Source organism: Octopus sinensis, linkage group LG18, assembly GCF_006345805.1.
Source record: "Octopus sinensis linkage group LG18, ASM634580v1, whole genome shotgun sequence".
NCBI classification, from domain to species: Eukaryota; Metazoa; Mollusca; class Cephalopoda; order Octopoda; family Octopodidae; genus Octopus; species Octopus sinensis.
In genome coordinates, this window is record NC_043014.1 from 47,844,645 (window position 1) to 47,866,372 (window position 21,728).

Here is a 21,728-nt window from a genome sequence, read left to right on the forward strand (position 1 = left end):
TAGTTATTTCTTCGACCCCTAAAAAGATGACAGGCAAAGTCGACTTCAGCGGCATTTGTACTCAAAACTGCCGCCATAATCTTGTCTACTAAGGGTACAAGGCCTGAAATTTGTGGGGTGGGGGTAAGTCGATTACATCACCCCAGTGTTCAACTTGTAGTTATTTCTTCGACCCCTAAAAAGATGACAGGCAAAATCGACTCCAGCGGCATTTGTACTCAATACTGCCGCCAAGCATTTTGTCCGGATTGCTAACGATTCGGTCAAACGCTTGCTTCTAGAGCAATAATAATAATCTTGTCTTCTAAGGGCACAAGGCCTGAAATTTGTGGGGTGGGGGTAAGTCAATTACATCACCCCAGTGTTCAACTTGTAGTTATTTCTTCGACCCCTAAAAAGATGACAGGCAAAATCGACTTCACCGGCATTTGTGCTCAAAACTGCCGCCAAGCATTTTATCCGGATTGCTAACGATTCGGTCAAACGCAAAACACTTGCTTCTAGTGTAATTTCCCCTAACTATTTTATTAATATTCATAATTATCATTACTACATAACATATACATATATGTGTGTGTGTTGATCACACACTTCTCCGTCCTTTAAATAAAACATATTCCATTGAGGTTCAATAAGACCGAAAGAAGTCTTTTACTATTACCGGTTGCTTTTAAATTCCAGATATTTCAATTCTCCATTCTCCTAAAATTGCCAATTATGGTTTATCGGAGTAACCTCCCTTGTTTGAGTTTACGTTTTTAAAATCTCCAATGTCTATATAGGAGTTTTTAATTCCTAATTGTTTGGATAATCTCGCTTGATTAAAATATTTCGACTCACTAATAAATCATATGTTTGAAACCCTGCTCTGTTTAACCATCCTTTTGTCCAATGGATAGTTAGAAAGAATATATATCATCATTACTTATTGTCCATGTTCCCATATAGACACACACATACATACATACATACATGCATGCATGCATACATACATACATACATACATACATACATACATACATACATACATACATACATGTAGCTTGCTTACGAACCGCATGGTTCCGGGTTCAGTCCCACTGCGTGGCACCTTGGGTAAGTGTCTTCTACTATAGCCTCGTGAGTGGATTTGGTAGACGGAAACTGAAAGAAGCCCGTCGTATATATGTATATATATATATATGTGCGTGTATGTTTGCGTGTATGTGTTTATCCCCCCAACATCGCTTGACAACCGATGCTGGTGTGTTTACGTCCCCATAACTTAGCGGTTCGGCAAAAAGAGACCAATAAAATAAGTACTAGGCTTACAAAGAATAAGTCCTGGGGTCGATTTGATCGACTATAGGCAGTGCTCCAGCATGGCCACAGTCACATGACTGAAACAAATAAAAGAGTAAAGAGAGTTACATATATATATATATAAAGTGATGGTTTGTTGCCAACTTAATGTGAAAGTCCCAGGAAAGGGAAGAATGCTACTGCTATTTAACCCCAGGAAACATCGTTTCCAGTTGCCTATGTGATACAACCGTTCTGTGTCCTTAAGTTTTCAAACAGGGAAGATAAGCACCTCCACCCAGCAAAACCAGCAGCCAGAGACTGGTTTCAGAGTCCGTTGCTCTTCATCATGTCCATGCTTATTCAATACTTGTATCACATAGCCAACTGGAAGCGATGTTTCCTGGGGTTAAATAGCAGTAGCATTCTTCCCTTTCCTGGGACTGCCACATTAAGTTGGCAACAAACCATCACTTTATTGTGATGCTACTGTATAAGTCTCTCTGAGAGATTTAGAAATGCAATATTTCTAATTATATATATATCACTGTGATCACCATGACCAACCAGGCTATCAGATATTGCTACACATTGCTGGTCACAATACGCTTTGCATTGTTTTAGTCTTCAAATAACGCCACCCAGCTGGCTAAGCGAGCAAGCCAACAGAAGAAAGAGTGAGAGTAAGTTGTGACGAAAGAGTACAGCAGGGATCGCCACCACCCCCTACCAGAGCCTCGTGGAGCTTTAGGTGTTTTTGCTCAATAAACACTCACAAAGCCCAGTCTGGGAATTGAAACCACGATCCTACAACCGCGAGTCCACTGCCCTAACCACTGAGCCATTGCACCTCCATATATATATATATATATATATATATCTTTGGATGAAGATAGTTGTATGATGGATGAAGATAGTTGTGTGATGGATGAAGATAGTTGTGTGAAAAAGTGCCACACCCTAGCTGTTGAGGGAACCTGTGGAAGAGGCAGACCCAGGAAAACCTGGGATGAGGTGGTGAAGCACGACCTTCGAACTTTAGGTCTCACCGAGGAAATGACCAGAGACCGAGACCTTTGGAAGTATGCTGTGCGTGAGAAGATCCGGCAGGACAAGTGAGACCATAACCCATGGCCTCAGTCCACTTATGCATACCTTTCCTTCTTGGGACACAAAACTCTACTTGTGAAGACCTGTTGAGGTAAGTGAAAATCAAAATCAAAACCAAAAATCAAAATCGATCAACATGAATGGAAATTGTAGCTCTGATACCAGTGCCGGTGGCACATAAGAGAACCATCCGAACGTGGCCGTTGCCAGCACCGCCCCAACTGGCTTCCGTAAAATGCACCATCCGATCGTGGCCGTTGCCAGCCTCGCCTGGCCTCCGTGCCGGTGGCACGTAAAAAGCACCCACTACACTCACGGAGTTGTTGGCGTTAGGAAGGGCATCCAGCCGTAGAAACATTGCCAGATCAGACTGGGCTTGGTGCAGCCTTCTGGCTTCCCAGACCCCAGTTGCACCGTCCAACCCATGCCAGCATGGAAAGCGGACACTAAACGATGATGATGATGATGATGATATATATATATATATATATACAAACACAAAGTGTTGTTGATAATGATGATGATGATCTCTCTCTCTCTCTCTTTATAAATTTTCATCATCATCATCATTTAAGTCTGGCTTCCATGATAGCATGGGTTGGGTAGTTCAACAGGATCTGACAAATTGGAAGACTATGCCAGCTCCACCATTTCCTTTTGGCAGGGTTTCTACAGTCGAATATCCTTCCTAATGCCAACCATTTTACAGAGTACTCTGGATGCTTTTTAGATGCCATCAACAACATTAGTGATGTCACCAAGTAACCTGCAAGACAAGTGGCTTTGTATGAGTGGGGTTGTAGAGATGAAAGCTGATTTTATGAAAAGTGTTCAGAGGCTAAAATATGATAGACCAGTGCTCTGCAACTGGTCTGCCACAAGACGATGCTAGGTGTTCTGCAAGGTAACCTGAATATAACTTTTTCCCCTATACTTTTAGTTATGCTTTTAGTTCAGGCCATGCTGCTGAATTTTGAAAAGTGGTGGTGGTGGTTGTGGCGGCGGCGGTGGTGGTGGCAGTGGTGGTGATTGTATGTATGTTGTTGTTGTTGGTGGTGGTGGTGGTGGTGGCAGCAGTGGTGGTGGTTGTATGTATGTTGTTGTTGTTGGTGGTGGTTGATTAACCCTTGAACAACCCTATTTGAGCAGAACTGAAACCAAAGGTATGCCAGCCATGACTATCCCATCGGTTGTCTATGTTACAGAGAGCCCCAGAACTACATCGTTAAATGTGTCCAGAGTGGAGGAATTGAGATGAGTTGGGGGAAATGATCTGAAGGAGATTTAATGGTAACGTGCCCTTGGTTGACTGACGATATCAAAGTGTTTGCTGGGGCCATAAGAACTTTCCAATGAAACATTTAACGAAGTAGCAAGGACAAACAAAGAGATTCTGGGTTCAAACTCAACAAACATACCTATTTTTTACTACCCACAAGGGGCTAAACACAGAGTGGACAAACAAGGACAGACAAACGGATTAAGTCGATTATATCGCCCCCAGTGCATAACTGGTACTTATTTAATCGACCCCGAAAGGATGAAAGGTAAAGTCGACCTCGGCGGAATTTGAACTCAGAATGTAGCAGCAGATGAAATACCATTAAGCACTTTGCCCGGCGTGCTAACGTTTCTGCCAGGTCACCACCTTAACAAACTCAACAAACATACCATTTCATGAAAAACAAAACAACAAAGAAAGGAAAAACAAAGAATCTTGAAAGCAAAGAACTTTCTATTGTTATCAATGATTAATCTTAGAATTGGTAACAGAATGGTGTTAATGGAACAGATTGCCAAAGAAAGCTAAGTGACTGATCAGAAGTGATATATTTGTTCCTGTCTTTAGTTTAATTTTCTGATTATATTTACAAAGGAATTCTCTTATAGGAATGTAACCTGAAAATGAAACAAAGGTATATAATACACATGCACTCATGTATATCTATCAATCTATCTATCTACGTACCTATCTATTTATCTATCTATCTATTTATCTATCTACCTATCAATCTATCTACTTACCTATCTATCTATCTACCAATCTATCTATCTATCTATCTATCTATCTATCTATCTATCTATCTATCTATCTATCTATCTATCTATCTACTTATCTATCTATCTATCTATCTACCTATCTACACACACACACACACACACACACACACACACCACACACACACACACACACACACACACACACACACACACACACACATATATGAAAGTACCTAGAGAGAAGCATCAGTTGTGGTGTGCAAGAGAGACGTTTGTGCTGGTATGGACATGTGGCGAGAATGGATGAAGAATAGTTGTGTGAAAAAGTGCCACACCCTAGCAGTTGAGGGAACCTGTGGAAGAGGCAGACCCAGGAAAACCTGGGATGAGGTGGTGAAGCACGACCTTCGAACTTTAGGTCTCACTGAGGAAATGACTAAGAGACCGAGACCTCTGGAAGTATGCTGTGCGTGAGAAGACCCGGCAGGACAACTGAGACCATAACCCGTGGCCTTCTACATGGGATGTAGCCAGTCCACTTATGCATACCTTCCCTTCTTGGGACACAAAACTCTACTTGTGAAGACCTGTTGAGCCAAGTGAGAATTGAAATCGATCAATGGAAATTGCAGCTGAGTTACCAGTGCCGGTGGCACATAAGAGAACCATCCGAACGTGGCCATTGCCAGCGCCGCCCCGACTGGCCTCGTGCGGTGGCACGTAAACAGCACCATCCGTTCGTGCCGTTTGCCAGACTCGTCTGGCACATAAAAAGCACCCACTACACTCATGGAGTGGTTGGCGTTAGGAAGGGCATCCAGCCGTAGAAACATTGCCAGATCAAACTGGGCCTGGTGCAGCCTTCTGGCTTCCCAGACCCCAGTTGAACCGTCCAACCCATGCTAGCATGGAAAGCGGACGCTAAACTATGATGATATGATGATATCATCCAGCAGAGCATACTAGCCTCATTTCACTCTAGCCTTTATCTGTCCACTGCATTTAAGGTACATCTCTCACTACCATGTAGGATTGCTGTTCATATGCATGCATCATGCAATCTTCCTTTCACTCAGAGTGAGAAACCTTTTGGTTCCCAACAAAGGCAAAAGCTCTCTGGATTTTCTACATCCTATTTTTATTCTAGCTATTACACTCTCTGTACATCCTCCCCCACAACTACTAATTTGTCCTCTAAGTAGCAGAAATTATTCACTACCTCTAAAAATCCTCTGGGGCAATTGAGAAAATTAATTTCTTGTGTATCTGTAGTTTTTATGGCTCCTGTGCATTTTTCTGTTGTAAAGTGGGTTCTTCTCACTGGTGTGATGTGTAACTGTAATTGTACTGTAGTTGCTGTTTACATTAGTAGCCACAATAGTTATTAGTCATCAGATATTGTTGTATCTCTTCATGCTAAAATAATAATACACTAACTTTTGTCTTACTATCGCTGATAGTTCCACAAGACACTAACTAGAACTGTCAAGTCCCAACTCTTTGACTCTCGACCCTCTCTTGACGACTGGGTACTGGTTTGTTCATAATGGCTGACTCCTACCACTTTTTACCAGGAGGGGTTATACAGTTTCGCTATATAGCACTTCCACATGCGAGCACTACTTTCTCTGATAACCTTCCTATTATTCCACTGCACCTCTTGTATATCCATAGCTTACACTGGGTACACCATATGGAATTCCTGCCTACAACTTTCCTACAGGTTGAGCAAGGCCACTCACTTATTTGAGACAAGCTCTTTAGGCATGGAAACACCAACAGCCAAACCTGGCCATGATGCATGTAGGAGGATGAAACCATCTTACAATTGTTCAGTATCCTTGTATTAATTAATGACTTTTGAGATGGTATCATGAAACAGTTGCTGTCTTATGTAAGATGAATCTGGCTATCTGCTGAACATATAGTGAAGATTGAAGCATCACCTTCTTTGACAGAGAAGGGAGGCAGACTTTTCTCTGCTTAATAGCTGTGGTGAAAGAGGTTGTGTAGTGGGCCCATCTGAAAGGTTTGAAGACAGACTCTGACCAAGCTTTCATCAATTTCTTCATGTATCATTTAAAGAGTAAGGTATGGGTAGAGAAGGAATTGCTGCCTTCCAGTGTGTTTATCAAAAGGTAGATGAGAGTGCAAGACTGGTAAGCCCAAATGGGCCTACACTGAGTAAATAAGAGGAAAGGCCAAGTAAGAAGAGAGAAACTGGAAGAGGGCCTTTCTGATGCCTCGGTAAAAGCAAGAGTAATCTGTACCTTTTTGCATTGGGATTCCCTGAATTACTCTAACTGGATGGCCCTGGTGTTGGGGTTTTTTTCATCTATCTATTTTCCTGAATTCTATCTTTATATCTTTTTCTATATCCTTATTGGATCTGTGTGTAGTCCTCAATGACATGGGACCTAGTTGCCATAAAAGAAATCATTATTATTAGTAGTAATAATAGTTAATATAACTATAATTTCTGTCATACGCAGGACACAAATTCGAGGAATAGGGTTTAGTTGATTAAAGTGATCCAATACTTGACTAATAGTTTATTCCATTGACCCCGGAAATGTAAAAAGCAACTTTAATCTGGACGGAATTTAAACTGAGACAGATGTTAGTGAACACCGCAACGAGTTACTTCCCTTGAATATTTTATTTTGGAAAAACTAAAGCGAAGTTTTGATGTTGGCTCCTTCAGGTAGGTTGACGTTTCTCCACTAAATGGGGCTTCCTTGGTGGAGGTGGGGATCAGTCAATTACATCAATCCCAGTGTTCAACTGGTACTTATTTTTATCGACCCCGAAAGGATGAAAGGCAAAGTCAACCTTGGCGGAATATGAACTCAGAACGTAGTGATGGGGCGAAATACCACCAAGCATTTCATCCAGTGTGCCAACGATTCTGCCAGCTCACCACCTGCAATAATAATAATAATAATAATAATAATAATGATAATAATAATAATAATAATAATAATAATAATAATAATAATGATAATAATAATAATAATGATAATAATAATAATAATAATAATAATGATAATAATAATGATAATGATAATAATAATGATAATAATAATAATAATATAATAATGATAATAATAATGATAATAATAATAATATGATAATAATAATAATAATAATAATAATGATAATAATAATGATAATGATAATAATAATGATAATAATAATAATAATAATTAATAATAATAATAATAGTAGTAGTAGTAGTAGTAGTAGCAGCAGCAGCAGCAATAATAATAATAATAATAATAATAATATATAATAATAATAATAATAATAATAATAATAATATATAATAATAATAATAATAATAATAATAATAATAATATAATAATAGTAGTAGTAGTAGTAGTAATAATAATAATAATAATAATAATAATAATAATAAAGACTTGTAGTGTAAGTACATGTGAAGCTATATGGCTTAGTGGTTTGGGTGTTGGACACACAATTGTAAGATTGTGGTTTCAATTCCTGGACTAGGTGATGTGTTGTGTTCTTAAGCAAAACATTTCGTTTCATGTTACTTCTATCACTCAGCTGGTAAAAATGAATAATCCTGTAACGGACTGGTGTTGCATTCAGAGAGGACTATATATGACAGGGAAACTGGGAAGCAGCCCTATGCTTCTTAGGGAGTAATGTGGATTAACCAATATCAGTTCAAGGGTAGCAGTTTTGAGGAGAACGGTTTAGTTAATTTCCTATAATTTGCATTGGTAATTCTGTTGAGAAAGACATGAACATCTTTCATCATCATTCTTCTCACCTGTAAATATAAGATGTTATGTTAGAAATGTTAATTAACTAAAGAAATGTTAATTTTTCAGCTCAGTAATGAGAATGCTAATCTGATTGTGTCAACCCATCAAGAAAGAAGATAAAGGCTCCCTGGAACATGGATCAGGAAACAGCACAATTGTTGTTTAAAGAAGGGGCTATTTTCATCCTTCTTGATGTTCCCCTGGGCACAGAGTTTGGCATTGATTATAACTGTTGGGATGTTGGACCCAAATTTAAGGGTGTCAAAATGATCCCACCTGGAGTTCATTTCATATATTACAGGTATATATCTTTTATTCATTTTTAAAAAAATAAACACAAGAGCTTTAATTCAAGCCTAATTCCAGAATCACCAAATACAATAGATATATTAATCCAATTTGTTGAAAGAAACAACAATATTAAACTGTCTCATTGCACCAGATATTTCAGGATAGCATTCCACTAAGACATCATCATCATCATTTAACATCCGCTTTCCATGCTAGCATGGGTTGGACGAATGACTGAGGGCTGGCGAACCAGATGGCTGCACCAGGCTTCAATCTTGATCAGGCAGAGTTTCTACGACTGGATGCCCTTCCTAACGCCAACCACTCTGAGAGTGTAGTGGGTGCTTTTATGTGCGACCGGCACGAAGGCCAGTCAGGCGGTACTGGCAATGACCTCGCTCAAATCTTTTACACATGCCACCGGTACAGGTGCCAGTAAGGCGATGCTGGTAACAATCACGCTCGAATGGTGTTTTTGGAGGCCAGATAGCCGCTCTGGCGACGATCACGCTCGGATGGTGCTCTTAATACCCTACGAGCATGGGGCTCGAGTGCCAGTATTAAATATACTGCATATTAAATATTTCATCACTAATAATATACTGTACTATACACTGCACATAGACCAAACATAAGTTGATTTACTCTGTACACACACACACAAATATATAAATATATACAAGGGTTGGGAAAAATAAAAGAAACCTTGTTAAATGAAAGATTTATTATTTAATATGAGAGTGATCCATCTTTGGCTTCAAACACAACTTTAATATGTTAAAGAATTGTCTTGTACAGGTTTAATATAAGACTGGTCCACCTTTGGCTTCAAGCACAGCTTTAATATGTTAAAGAATTGTCTTGTACAGGTTTAATATAAGACTGGTCCACCTTTGGCTTCAAACACAGCTTTAATATGTTAAAGAATTGTCTTGTACAGGTTCTGTCTGAACAGTTGTTAAGGAAATTTTGAGCCATTCTTCAAGTAAAACCTGCTTTAGCTCTTTCATCAATGATAGCAGACAGTATCAGCTTCTCACTTACAGCTCCAAAATGCACTTTAAATGTTCAATTCTATTGAAATTTGGTGATTATTGGGGCCAGTCCAAGTGGCTTAATTCACTTTTGTGCCCTTTGTACCAATTTTGAATACCATTAGCTCTGTGAACTCGCATGTTATTGTTTCGGAAAAATGTGCTATCATCATACGGTCAGGAAATAATGTTTGTACCATAGCATTGATGTAGTCCTCCAAAATACTCAGATAATCCTTGCGTTAACTCTGCAATGTAGCACAGCTAAAGGGCCAAGAGAATTCCATGAAGTAGCTGTAAAACCTTCACAGAGCCACCTTCATGCTTCGCAGGAGTGAAACAGTCAGGGTTGAAGGTTTCTTTGGTCCGTCTCCAGACATAAACTCAACCCAAAGTGAGAGAAAAAGCTAAATGATGATTCATTAGAGAAGATGACTTAGTACCATTAAGCTATGAACCGCTTCTGATTATCTGGACACCACTTTTTAGAAACTTCAGTTTAGATATACAATGGATGGAAGCACTCTGTCGGTTACGACGACGAGGGTTCCGGTTAATCCGATCAATGGAACAGCCTGCTCGTGAAATTAACGTGTAAGTGGCTGAGCACTCCACAGACACGTGTACCCTTAATGTAGTTCTCGGGGATATTCAGCGTGACACAGAGAGTGACAAGGCCGGCCCCTTGAAATACAGATACAACAGAAACAGGAAGTAAGAGTGAGAGAAAGTTGTGGTGAAAGAGTACAGCAGGGATCACCACCATCCCCTGCGGGAGCCTCGTGGAGCTTTAGGTGTTTTCGCTCAATAAACACTCACAACACCCGGTCTGGGAATCGAAACCGCGATCTTATTACCGTGAGTCCGCTGCCCTAACCACTGGGCCATTCCGCCTCCACTTTAGATATACAGATGCAACATTAACAGAAAAAACAAAAATCTATGATTTTACTTCTGTTGCCATGGTTGAGTTGATATTGTTGTGGTTGAGTTATTTATCTATATTTTTCTGCAGTTAAAACATCTCTCTCTATATAAACGGCAAAATGTCTATCTGTGTGTGTGTGTGTGTGTCCTTTATACAAATCCACAATTTTTCAGTTAGAGGGCTCACACTTTCTATGGTCATTCAAAACCATCCAAGGGTTGTCGTGCACATCTTTACATTTCCCCAGTCACCTGGCAAAGCCATTAAAAAATCAATAGAAGTGACTTTTTTGTGAATTTTCTATCCAAAACCCAACCAAAATACTCGAAACTTGATACAGCAATTGAATGCCAGCTAGCTGTATGTGATTGGTCAGAGATTTGGACAGTACTTGCGTGTATGTGCGCACGCATGCAGCTGTATATGCATGCACTAGCACTATGACCCAGCGTTGCTGGGTCATAGTGCTAGTTCTTAATAATTTGTTTCATTTGTTGACATTTTTCAGTTTCCAGGATACAACACTAACCTTTAACCTATTCACTTTCACCTTACAACACTGACCTTTTACCTCTACATATTGATTTTACAGTGCTATGTTGACCATGAGGTCTCTTACATTCTGCATCAACATACCATTCCACTATAACCAAATTATACTTTCAGTGCCAAAAACAAAGAAGGACAAGTGGCGCCACGTACTGGTTTCTTTCACGAATTCAAACAGCGGGAAATTATCTTAAGAAAATGGGACCCTCTCAATGAAGGTATGTCTTTAGGTTTGCTCTTCACCCGTTTTTGACTGTCCGTAGTTTGAATGAATCTTGTGATGGAGGAATCGCTGAAGCATGTCTTATCTTCCAACATACCTAACAAAAACATTCAGCTTATATCTTCTTCCATGTTATTTTCATATGATTTTTTTTTTTCGTAAAGCATTCGCTCATTACAAGGTCCTTAGACCTCTGAAAACGTAAGAGCTACTAGAATAAAATGGACGCTGGACTGAAGTCAGTAGGTGATGATGTACATGAGACTTAAAAGACTGGAGGTCATATGGAAGAGGAAAACAAGATTGTGGAAGGGAATTCCAAAGTTCAGAGGTGCGAGGGAAGAAACTGGTACTGTAAAGCGCTTTGTGACACTTAGGCAGTTGCACAGTATACTGATGAGAACTGGATGCAAGTTTAGTTCATTGCTAATAAGTTCTTAAAAGAGGAACCACAGAAGAGAGCTCAGCTGACAATGTCCATGAAAATACTTACAGAAAAGGGACAAGGAAGCCACATGATGACGAATGGAGAGTGAATCCAATTTAGAAGATAGATCAGGACCAATACAAAAATGGTGTTGAAGATGGCGGAGACATAGTGGGTTTTGGAACATAAGGCAGCTGGGGCGAGGTATTATGTGTTTGGGACATAGGTTAGTTGTTTGAGACACTGGGGGTATTGGGACATAGATCAGTAATGAGAAATAGGTTCCACATTATAAGATTTTCAGGAACATAACATTGGTGGGAATGCCTATATTCTCAAGTTATCTGCTTCTTCCAACTGTCATTATACAAGAGAGATAATGTATACTGTTTGCATTAGTTGGACTGGTATCCTCACCTTGATGGTTGGCTTTCACTACATTTTGGTTGTGCACACTCCAGCCTTCTTCTGGTATCTTGTGATTCACAAGATACCGGAAGAAGGCTGGAGCATACAACAGCTGAAATGGTGTGAAAGCAACTATCAAGACGAGGATATATGTGTATCCGATACACATATTTTCATCAACATCATCACGTCCACGTTCCATGCTGGTATGGATTGGACAAAACTTGTTGAGGTAGATTTTCCTGCAGTATGATGCTCTTCCTGTTATCACCTTTTAACCGGTTTTCCAAAGAAGATATTTTCATTCCTCTAATCTTCACATATTGAGAGTGAAGGTACTGAAACTATGAGATCTTGTTAAACATTTCAAAATGTTTTGAAATATTTTCACAGAGGAAGGTCTAATGTAGTGGATGTATTTCCTATTATATATTACACAGACCTGAAACATAATCATTAAAGGATTTCAAAATATCACTATTTGGTTTGACTTGATTATTACATCGTCATCATAGTTTAACGTCCGTTTTCCATGCTAGCATGGGTTGGACGGTTTGACCGGGGTCTGGGAAGCCAGGAGGCTGCACCAGGCTCCAGTCTGATCTGGCAGTGTTTCTACAGCTGGATGCCCTTCCTAATGCCAACCACTCCATGAGTGTAGTGGCTGCTTTTTACGTGCCACCGGCACAGGTGCCAGGGGAGGCTGGCAATGGCCACGATTGGTCGTGCTTTTTACGTGCCACCGGCACATGTATATATATTTTAAATATGTATATATATTTCAAATATGTGTGTGTGTGAGGCATAAAATAATATCCCTATTAAGTGTTGTCACTATTTGCATGTGCTGTAAAAAATGTGTCTGGCTGTTGAGCAGTCTATCATTCAAAAAGCAGGGGAAATTGTGTCTTGCTTGGAAACAACAGGAAGGACATCAGCTATAAAAGTCTCCTCTCAGTAAGTCTCCTCTAACTCATGTTAATATGGAAAAGGCAAACATTAAACCAATGATGATGATGGTGTGTGTAAGGATTAGCCTCATTGTCTTTAATCTTATTTCAGACATTAAAGCTGAAGAAGCCAACCCAGATGTTATGGAAAGTTATGAAATAAACAAGCAAGAGTTAGACCAATATTTAGCTCCTTATCCATATGACAAGTAAGTATATCTATTTCTTTATTACCCACAAGGGGCTAAACACAGAGGGGACAAACAAACGGATTAAGTCAATTATATCGACCCCAGTGCGTAACTGGTACTTATTTAATTGACCCCGAAAGGATGAAAGGTAAAGTCGACCTTGGTGGAATTTGAACTCAGAACGTAACGGCAGACAAAATACCTATTTCTTTATTACCCACAAGGGGTTAAACATAGAGGGGACAAACAAGGACAGACAAACGGATTAAGTCGATTATATCGACCCCAGTGCATAACTGGTACTTATTTAATCGACCCCGAAAGGATGACAGGCAAAGTCGACCTCGGCGGAATTTGAACTCAGAACGTAACGGCAGACGAAATATGGCTTTGCATTTCGCTCGGCATGCTAACGTTTCTGCCAGTAAGTATATCAACATTGGTCCCCTCTGTGGTTGTCATGATGGCCTGGCTCTCCATTGATTATGATGATGAGTCTTCCTGTTTTTCTGATCAACGGAACAGCATGCCAGTGGCTGAGCCCTTTACGGATGCATGTACGCTCAACGTAGTTCTCAGACAGATTCAGCATAACACAGGGTGTGACAAGGCTGACCCTTTGAACTGCAAGAACTTTTCGTTTTTGCCAGCTGAGTGGATTGGAGCAATGAGAAGTAAAGTGTTTTGCTCATGGACACAGTGCACCACTAGGAATCAAATTCACAACCATAAGATCATGAGCCGAATGCGCTAGCTATTATGCCACATGCCTTGTGGTTGTCATACAATCTTCTATATCAGCTGTGATATGTTTTACTATCTTACACCTTACACACACCATGTATAGTCTTTTATCCATACATTAACCCTTTCATTACTGAATTTATTTTGAGATGCTCTGTGTTTCTTTCAATTACTTTAAATATAACAAAGAATTTAATAAAATAGCTTAGTTATCTTTCAGCTAGTGTTAGGAACATAAATTGTGACTAAGGTTTGGTGGAAGATTTTAATTCAGAACTTATGAAAATAAGTCATTTATACTCAGAGCCAGAGCTGGTTTCAGCCAGGTTGGTAACAAAAGGGTTAAATATGTCCGAAGTCAGGATGCCATGATAGATCGTTAGCTCCTACACGCATTTTTTTCTCTCCTTGTTTTTTTTCTGTGTATCTTTCTGTCAAAGAGCGTAGGCTTGAAACATAAAAGACTTTTTCTATTTCTTTTCCTGAGCGTTATACTAATACATTTGTTTGTTTGTACTCCACCTGCCTTTGTCTTTTGTTTATTTTCGTAAACTTTCCCATTAAATATGTATGACTGTTTAAATTATTGCCTCAACCACCCCGGTATCTCTGCTACTTCAGTAGTTCAGTCAGCCTAATACTTTTTCTATGCTAATAGCTCAGCTATACCAACTCCCCATCTGTCCCATTTTTTTTTTTTGAGCTGTTCCCAATACTCCCAAGTATTTCATTACCCCAGCTAGGTCCTGTACTAGTGACTAATACTCCAGCTACCCCAATGCTTCAATCTAACTTTTTTTCTAATTCCAGCTACAAGAAATGGGTGTCCCTCACAAACCACATCACTAGCGATTTACTTACCTCACTGCATGCAGAGGGAATGAAAATATCATCTGTAACAGCCCTCAAATCAGAGAAAAGTGATTCTCTCTCAAGAGCCGCAGATCGGCTGAAAAGCTCGGAGCCGGTTCGGGATGTAAGTCAGGAATGTCAGTCAATAAAGGAAGCAGAATCTCATCTGTCCAAACTGCAGTTTGCTCCAGACTCCAGTGTTCAATACCATGCTATTCCTAGGAAATACCCAGCTGGAGCAAGCCCTGCTGATGTCACCAAATACAGCTTAGATTCCAGTTATGCCCTTAGCACAATGATCGAATCCTGCTACAACAACAAAGAATTGTTGTTGTTGGGGGAGCTGCAGATATCATTTGTGTGTTTTATCATAGGACAAGTTTACGATGGTTTTGAGCAATGGAAGAAGCTGGTCAGTGTTCTGTCAACGGCACAGAGAGCGGTCGTCACTTACCAAAACCTTTACATGCAATGCATTAAAGTTCTCTATTTCCAACTGAAGGAAATACCTGAAGATTTCTTTGTGGACATTTTGTCCCAACAAAATTTCCTTACCGACACACTTTATGAGTTTTTCTTGAACATCAACAACGAGGAGGTCAGTGATGAACTGAGGAAAAGAGGGGCAAAGTTTAAAGCAAATTTAACGGAAACTTTCAAATGGGATTTTAGCAGAGAACCTGATGAATATGCCCCGGTTGTTGTTGAAACTGAGATTACATAGTGTGGGGCAACCAGATGAGTATGGCCCTGTTGTGGTTGAAAGCGAGAGCACAAACTTAACCCTTTCGTTACTGTATTTATTTTGAAACATTCTGTGTTTCTCTCAATTACTTTAAATACAACAAAGAATTTAGTAAAATAAACAAGTTATCATTAAGCTGGTGTTAGGAACGTTAATTGTGACTAAGGCTTGGTGGAAGATTTTAATTCAAAACTTATGAAAACAAGACATTTTACCACAGAGCCAGACGTGGTTTCAGCTTGGTTGGTATCAAAAGGGTTAAGAATTGTTTCTCTATTATATATTTTAAGGTAACAAACCATTCAGTCAGATACCACAAAGTCCAGTGTAATGGACATCAGAACAATGGTTGTCCATCAACCTGTTTCTTCATACATCAACATGTTCTCATGACATTAAATTTCTCCAACATTTCTCCATTCTTTTCTTTCATTTTTTGTTCTTCTCATTCTTCCTTCCCTGTTTGTTCTTGCTGTTCTTCCTTATCTTTCTTCTTCCATCAAAAACAAAATGTTCCAAAAGAGAAGACAGACTGTGATTCCAACATGATTCTAGCAATAAAATATTGCAAACATCAGACAAAATATTTTTAAAAGATGTTAGTGAAATAGAGTGAATGACATTATACCTGTGTTTAATGCAAATGTCATTATTTAAGTCAACCTGTTGGAGTATGTGCAGTCTTTCTCAGAGGCAGAATTGGGTAAGGTGGGGACCTGATGATTATCCTCCTTTTGATTTTGTGTGAGGTGCTTGCTGTGGTTATGGATCTCCAGATGAAGCAGGACAAGTTTTCCTCGTGCCTACATCTAAAGGAGTGCATATGCTGCAAGAATCTTCCCTTGAAGCACTTGGTTTTCCTTCCTCTGTAGTGATTTGTAATACCATTGTGGGGTTTGAGGATGGTCTTATAAACCATGGCTTTCAAGTGGCAGAATGATTCTGGTGGGATGGAGATTGTATGGATGTGTTTGCTTCTCTTATGGCATGCAATGTTGTCTAAACATGAATAGATGACTTTAACATTATGAGAATTAGAAAGTGTACGGAATCTAGGAAAATGTTGCTTAAGATCAGAGAGTTCCTAGTTGTATTGGTAAAAACATCTATGTTGCATGGTGGATTATACCAGATGGCCTTTCATTTCTTCTGCTGATACTTGTAACCAAGTTTTCAATTTCAGTTGGGGGCTGGTGCAATGCAGACCATTTTCTCTGGATTTTCTGCAGTGGTAGTATTTACATGTCTTGAAATTTATGATAACATCTAAGAAAGTGAGCTTTGTTAAGTTGGTGGTGACAGTTATTGATAAGCTGAAATCTTTGAAGATGTTAATGAACTTCTTCCTAAACTTGTGTCATAACTGCTCATATAGCAAGAGATAGCCAGACCATCATCCCTGAATAGGGCCAAACTGACCTTTTTCTTTCCTTTAAAAATCAGCACGAACTTTCCGGACAACCCAATAGTAAATGGGTTATGGGTTTGTATTTTATTACTACCGCTGTACTTGGCTGATTCGTGAATCAGAAAGTTTCATGTCACACACATGCACACAGATGATTATTTATATTTTTTTAATATTTTTTATTTTTTTACTTGTTTCAGTCATTTGACTGCGGCCATGCTGGAGCACCGCATTTAGTCAAGCAAATCGAACCCGGGACTTATTCTTTGTAAGCCAAGTACCTTATTCTATCGGTCTCTTTTGCCGAACCGCTAAGTGATGGCGACGTAAACACACCAGCATTGGTTGTCAAGCAATGCTAGGGGGACAAACACAGACACACACATATATATATATACATATATATAACGGGCTTCTTTCAGTTTCCGAATACCAAATCCGCTCACAAGGCTTTGGTCCGCCCGAGGCTATAGTAGAAGACACTTGCCCAAGATGCCACGCAGTGGGACTGAACCCGGAACCATGTGGTTGGTAAGCAAGCTACTTACCACACAGCCACTCCTGCGCCTATATATATATACACACTGCCCTAAGCAGTGGCACAGCGATACTACTCTCAGTAGAATACAACAGACAACTGGGGGTTATTTCCAATACTGAGCAGTAATTTTACCAAATTTGTAAAATCTGCTGTTGTGGAGCTGCAGTTGCTATGGAAACCATAGTATTGGGTGTTTGGTCACCAAACACATATTCTTTCTAATATGGAAAGGAACCAAAAATACATAGTGTCAATTTGGTAGTGGTTAATTCCAAAGTGACAGGCAAATAATAAAGACAAGATTTTTTTTTTTTTGTTTTTTAACTTTTAGGATTGGGACCTCAAATCGATAAAAATCAAAATGTTTTCGCCAACATCTGCGACTGAAATTCAAACTCAAAATTTAAATCGAGAAAGACGAAATTTCTCATTGATTCAGATTTAATATCTTTGTAAGAACATTTTTTTAAACCAATCAGAAAATTTTACGTTTCATGGTTTTATAAATTCAATTTGATCATTGAAATTTTTAACATCATTTGACATCTTTTCCACGCTTGCATTGGTCAGGCAGAATTTAAGGAAAATTTTCTACCTCTGGATGCCCTTCTTGTCACTGACCTCCACCTGTTTCCGAGCGCCAGGTAACATTTTGCCCACAGCTGGACATTTTTTAAAGGAAGACTGGAAACAAAACAGTGCTCATTTACAACCACCACTTGATGTCAAGACAAGGGTAACAAACATACATACACACACATTTATATATATATATATGGGGGCTGCCCAGATCGGAGCAATCTCAAGATTAATCAGCCGAAATTGCGAAGATGATCCAGTTCTTGACTGATGATTGAGGGCTTCGAATGTCCCATCCTGTGTTTCTTGTGTCGTCTTCTAGGTGTTTCACGTTCTTGTCCCAGTTTGTATATTTTTTTACTTTTATATATATATATATATATATATTAGTAGTAACAGAAAAGGAGGAATTTCAATTATTCCCACATGGTGAGTTATAATTTCATATATATATATATACATACATACATACACACACACACACACATAATGGGCTTCTTTCAGTTTCCATCTACCAAATCCACTGACAAGGCTTTGGTCAGTTTGGAGCTATATTCTATAGTTCCAAACTGACCAAAGTTAAATTTTGCACAAGGGACTGAAGTGAAGACCACATGGTTGGGAAGCAAGTTTCTTAAACTACAGAAATTTGAAATTTCTTTGGAAATTCTTCTCCATGCAAACAATGTCAAAAAAAAAAAAAAAAAATTCCAAAAGTGGAACACTTTACCATTCTTCTTTTATTTATACATCATTTTTTTCTTCTTTTGTTTTTTGTTTTTCTTTTTTTTTCTAGAGCGTCTTCTGTTATGGAGTTTTCTGTATTTTGTTTCGTTTATCCAAATCTCAAAATCAAAATGATGTGAGAAAATAAATGAACAATCAATCAAAACGTGGAATTAGAATACGAGAAATAGCAGGAGGAGAATACCAAGCAGAGTTAAGTTTCTAAAATAAATAAGAAATTTTTAAAAATAATTAAACTTTTTCTTCATCTTACTTGACAAAATTCATTGGTTTTTTTTTTTTTCAGAGATTTAATATTTTTTCTGACTGGAAGATTTATTTTTTAAGAAATTGGAAAATTAAAAAAAAAAAAATTAAAATTGGAAAAAAAAAAAAAAAAAAGTGAATAAAATTTGAGAAAATGAGTGAATATTTTGTGATTTGATCAGCTTTTTAAAGCAAAAAACATTTTGACAAGCTTTTTAACAATTTTTGTTGGGTCTAGTTGGGGGGTGGGGGGAAGGGGGTGATAAAGCTTCTTGAGTTTATTGTGAAGAGGACACAAGGAAGACTTGATACTAAAAGAGAAGAGCTGTCGGAAAGAGAGAGAGAGAGAGAACGGAAATAAGAAGGAGAAGTAGTTTAAAAAAATAACTGATATATTTGAAAGTGAAAAAATAGAGTAAAATCTGGAAAAAAGATGTTGTCAAGATGTAAGGTTCTAAAGTTGAATGTGGATGGCAAAGGTTATACCAAACAGTCCCAAGATGACAACTGACTGCACTCACAGATTTGGCCAATACTGATTTGTACCAACTAGTTTGTTGTTTTTTTGTGCTTTAACAGGAAGAGAAGGAAGGAAGGAAGAAACGGTAAGTAACTAGAACTGAGGAAACGTAGCTTTTAAGTTTGGAGCCACTGAGCTAGGTTTTGTTATGGGGATAGGGGGGAACTGTCCAGAATAGAAGGAGGGGGAACGTTTAGTCTAAAAGATGTGGTCAGGTCGTCGAGAAAAACTAAATGTAAATGAGACGAAGAGGAGGAGGAATTAATAAAACTAGAGGAACGAAAAGGTAAAAGTTCACATCAGTTTATAAAGGTAGAAATATTGTAATGTTGAAGAGATTTCGTTACAAAGAAAGATTTTTTTTTAGAAATAAAGTCAGTTTGTACAGAATTGATTCAATTCAAGGTGTGTGTATGACTGTGTGTGTTTTTGTTATGGAGGGGGTTTTTTGAATTATTAGAAGATAAACAAAGAGCAGAAGGTCAGGGAAAAAATAAAAAATAAAAAGGATTTTTGCATTCAATGATTTCCCTTTCGTTGATCAAAAAAACCAAAAACTACTTCAACAACAATTCAGGTACAATTTATCAAATTGAAAACTCCCATGTTTAATGTCCATCATCTAAGTGCAATAATATATTGCAATCTTCCTTTTGTTGAGTCTTTTTTGTGATAAATATAAACGGCTAACCAATCATTTCTTAGTTTGTGTTAGAATGACTCTCAATATACAGAAGGGAAACTGTAATGAAACCTCATCTTTCGAATGGGAATTATCAATTCCCTATGTTTTGCCATCGACAGCAGTGATATGTATAGGTTTAGCAAGACCTGCAGGGTTTCTCGAAATATAGAGAAACATTCTGAAAAAAACTGCTTATGAAATATTGTTGGAAGCTAAAAAGGCAAAACATAGGGAATTACTGAGGGGGAAAGAGAAATAACAGCCAAGTAGACATTATTTCAACAAACTTGTATCACTTCAAGTGAAATGGTGGTACTCTTTAAATTGTAGTACCTCTCATTTATGGCACACTTCAAACTGTGGCACACTTTAAGACAGCTTCCATCCCTTGCTGAAAGTAGCAAGACAGTGCTGAGCTACAAAGATGGAATGCTCCGTTATAAAAGGAACAAATTCACCAAACAGACTTACAGCCACAACATCAACACATGACCAACTAATTTATAAGAGAACCTAATCACTTATGAAATGACCTCAGACCATTCCTTGGTGACCTTTCGGACAAGAAAAAAAAAAAAAATTTACAAATGTTTAAAAGATATTTTTGTAGTAAAATTATCAAAGTTAATTTTCATCACCACCACCATCATCATCATCATCATTATTATTATTATCAGTCAACATCATCTTAAAAATAAGAATTCATGTCACTTTAATAAATCATTAAAACTGAACCCTAAACACTGCAAGATATCAGGTTTCCCCCAAAGATTTTTTGTGTTCTTCAAAAGAAATTGTTCTATGAAAGAAGAAGAAGTCGACAGAGAAGAGGAGGAATTGATCCGTTTTCCATTTGCTATGTCAAAGGATTTATCACGGAGAAAGTTTTGTTTATTTTTAAAAATCATTTTATTTATTTTAGGTCTTTTTTTTTTTAGATTTTTAGATTTCAGATATTTTCAATCTGACAGTTGAAAATATTGTGTAAAGAGGGGTGAGAGGTAGGAGAAAGAAAGGGGTTAGTTTGGCTGCAGAGGTCGACTTTTGACCTGGGTCACTTAATATTACAGGAGAAAGCACATTATCTCAGAGATTAACAGTGGAATTAATGCTACCATCGATCACCTTAATAATGAGGAGAAAAAGAAGGGCAATGCTACACATTGGCAGATGTAGGGGAGTCTATTAGTGCCTAGTGTATTTATTTATTTTTATTTTATTTTATCTAGTTTCAGCTCACGAGCTGTGGCCATGCTGGGGCACCGCGATTTGGTGCCGTGAAGTTGGTTCATCCGGGACACCTGACAGGAAGAGATCCAGTCCTACTTTAAAGACATCCGCATCCACCCCATGCAGGTCCCTCAGGTTCTTCGGGAGGATATTGAAGAGCTGTGGGCCTCTGAAGCCCAGGCTATCACAGTATCTTGTCCTACATCTTGATGGCAAATTTGGAGTCCTTGGCACCACACAGTGG

At 38.5% G+C, this 21,728-nt stretch overlaps 1 protein-coding gene across 3 annotated transcripts; it reads left to right on the forward strand.

The window, feature by feature from the left end:
• Positions 1-7,008: 7,008 nt before the first annotated feature.
• LOC115221775 (protein AAR2 homolog) lies at positions 7,009-15,943 on the forward strand. 3 transcript variants are annotated; one of them, XR_005002939.1, is made up of 6 exons: positions 7,009-7,096; positions 8,253-8,487; positions 11,106-11,206; positions 13,109-13,205; positions 14,742-15,562; positions 15,814-15,943. XR_005002939.1 is itself a non-coding variant. In XM_029791997.2 (5 exons), exons 2-5 carry the CDS (start codon positions 8,321-8,323, stop codon positions 15,505-15,507), a joined length of 1,131 nt encoding a protein of 376 aa, XP_029647857.1. In that variant the 5' UTR covers positions 7,009-7,096; positions 8,253-8,320; the 3' UTR covers positions 15,508-15,663. The 3 variants fall into 3 exon arrangements, 1 of the variants encoding a protein (XP_029647857.1); XM_029791997.2 differs by lacking the exon at positions 15,814-15,943 and having other exon boundaries at positions 14,742-15,663; XR_005002940.1 differs by lacking the exons at positions 11,106-11,206; positions 13,109-13,205.
• Positions 15,944-21,728: the final 5,785 nt, after the last annotated feature.

What these genes read in the sequence shown, in the direction of transcription:
- LOC115221775 (XM_029791997.2), top strand. Translation starts at nt 8,321, where the DNA reads ATGGATCAGGAAACAGCACAATTGTTGTTTAAAGAAGGGGCTATTTTC. An exon ending in GTTCATTTCATATATTACAG is followed by an intron (nt 8,488 to 11,105) that starts GTATATATCTTT and finishes TTATACTTTCAG; the next exon opens with TGCCAAAAACAAAGAAGGAC. An exon ending in ATGGGACCCTCTCAATGAAG is followed by an intron (nt 11,207 to 13,108) that starts GTATGTCTTTAG and finishes ATCTTATTTCAG; the next exon opens with ACATTAAAGCTGAAGAAGCC.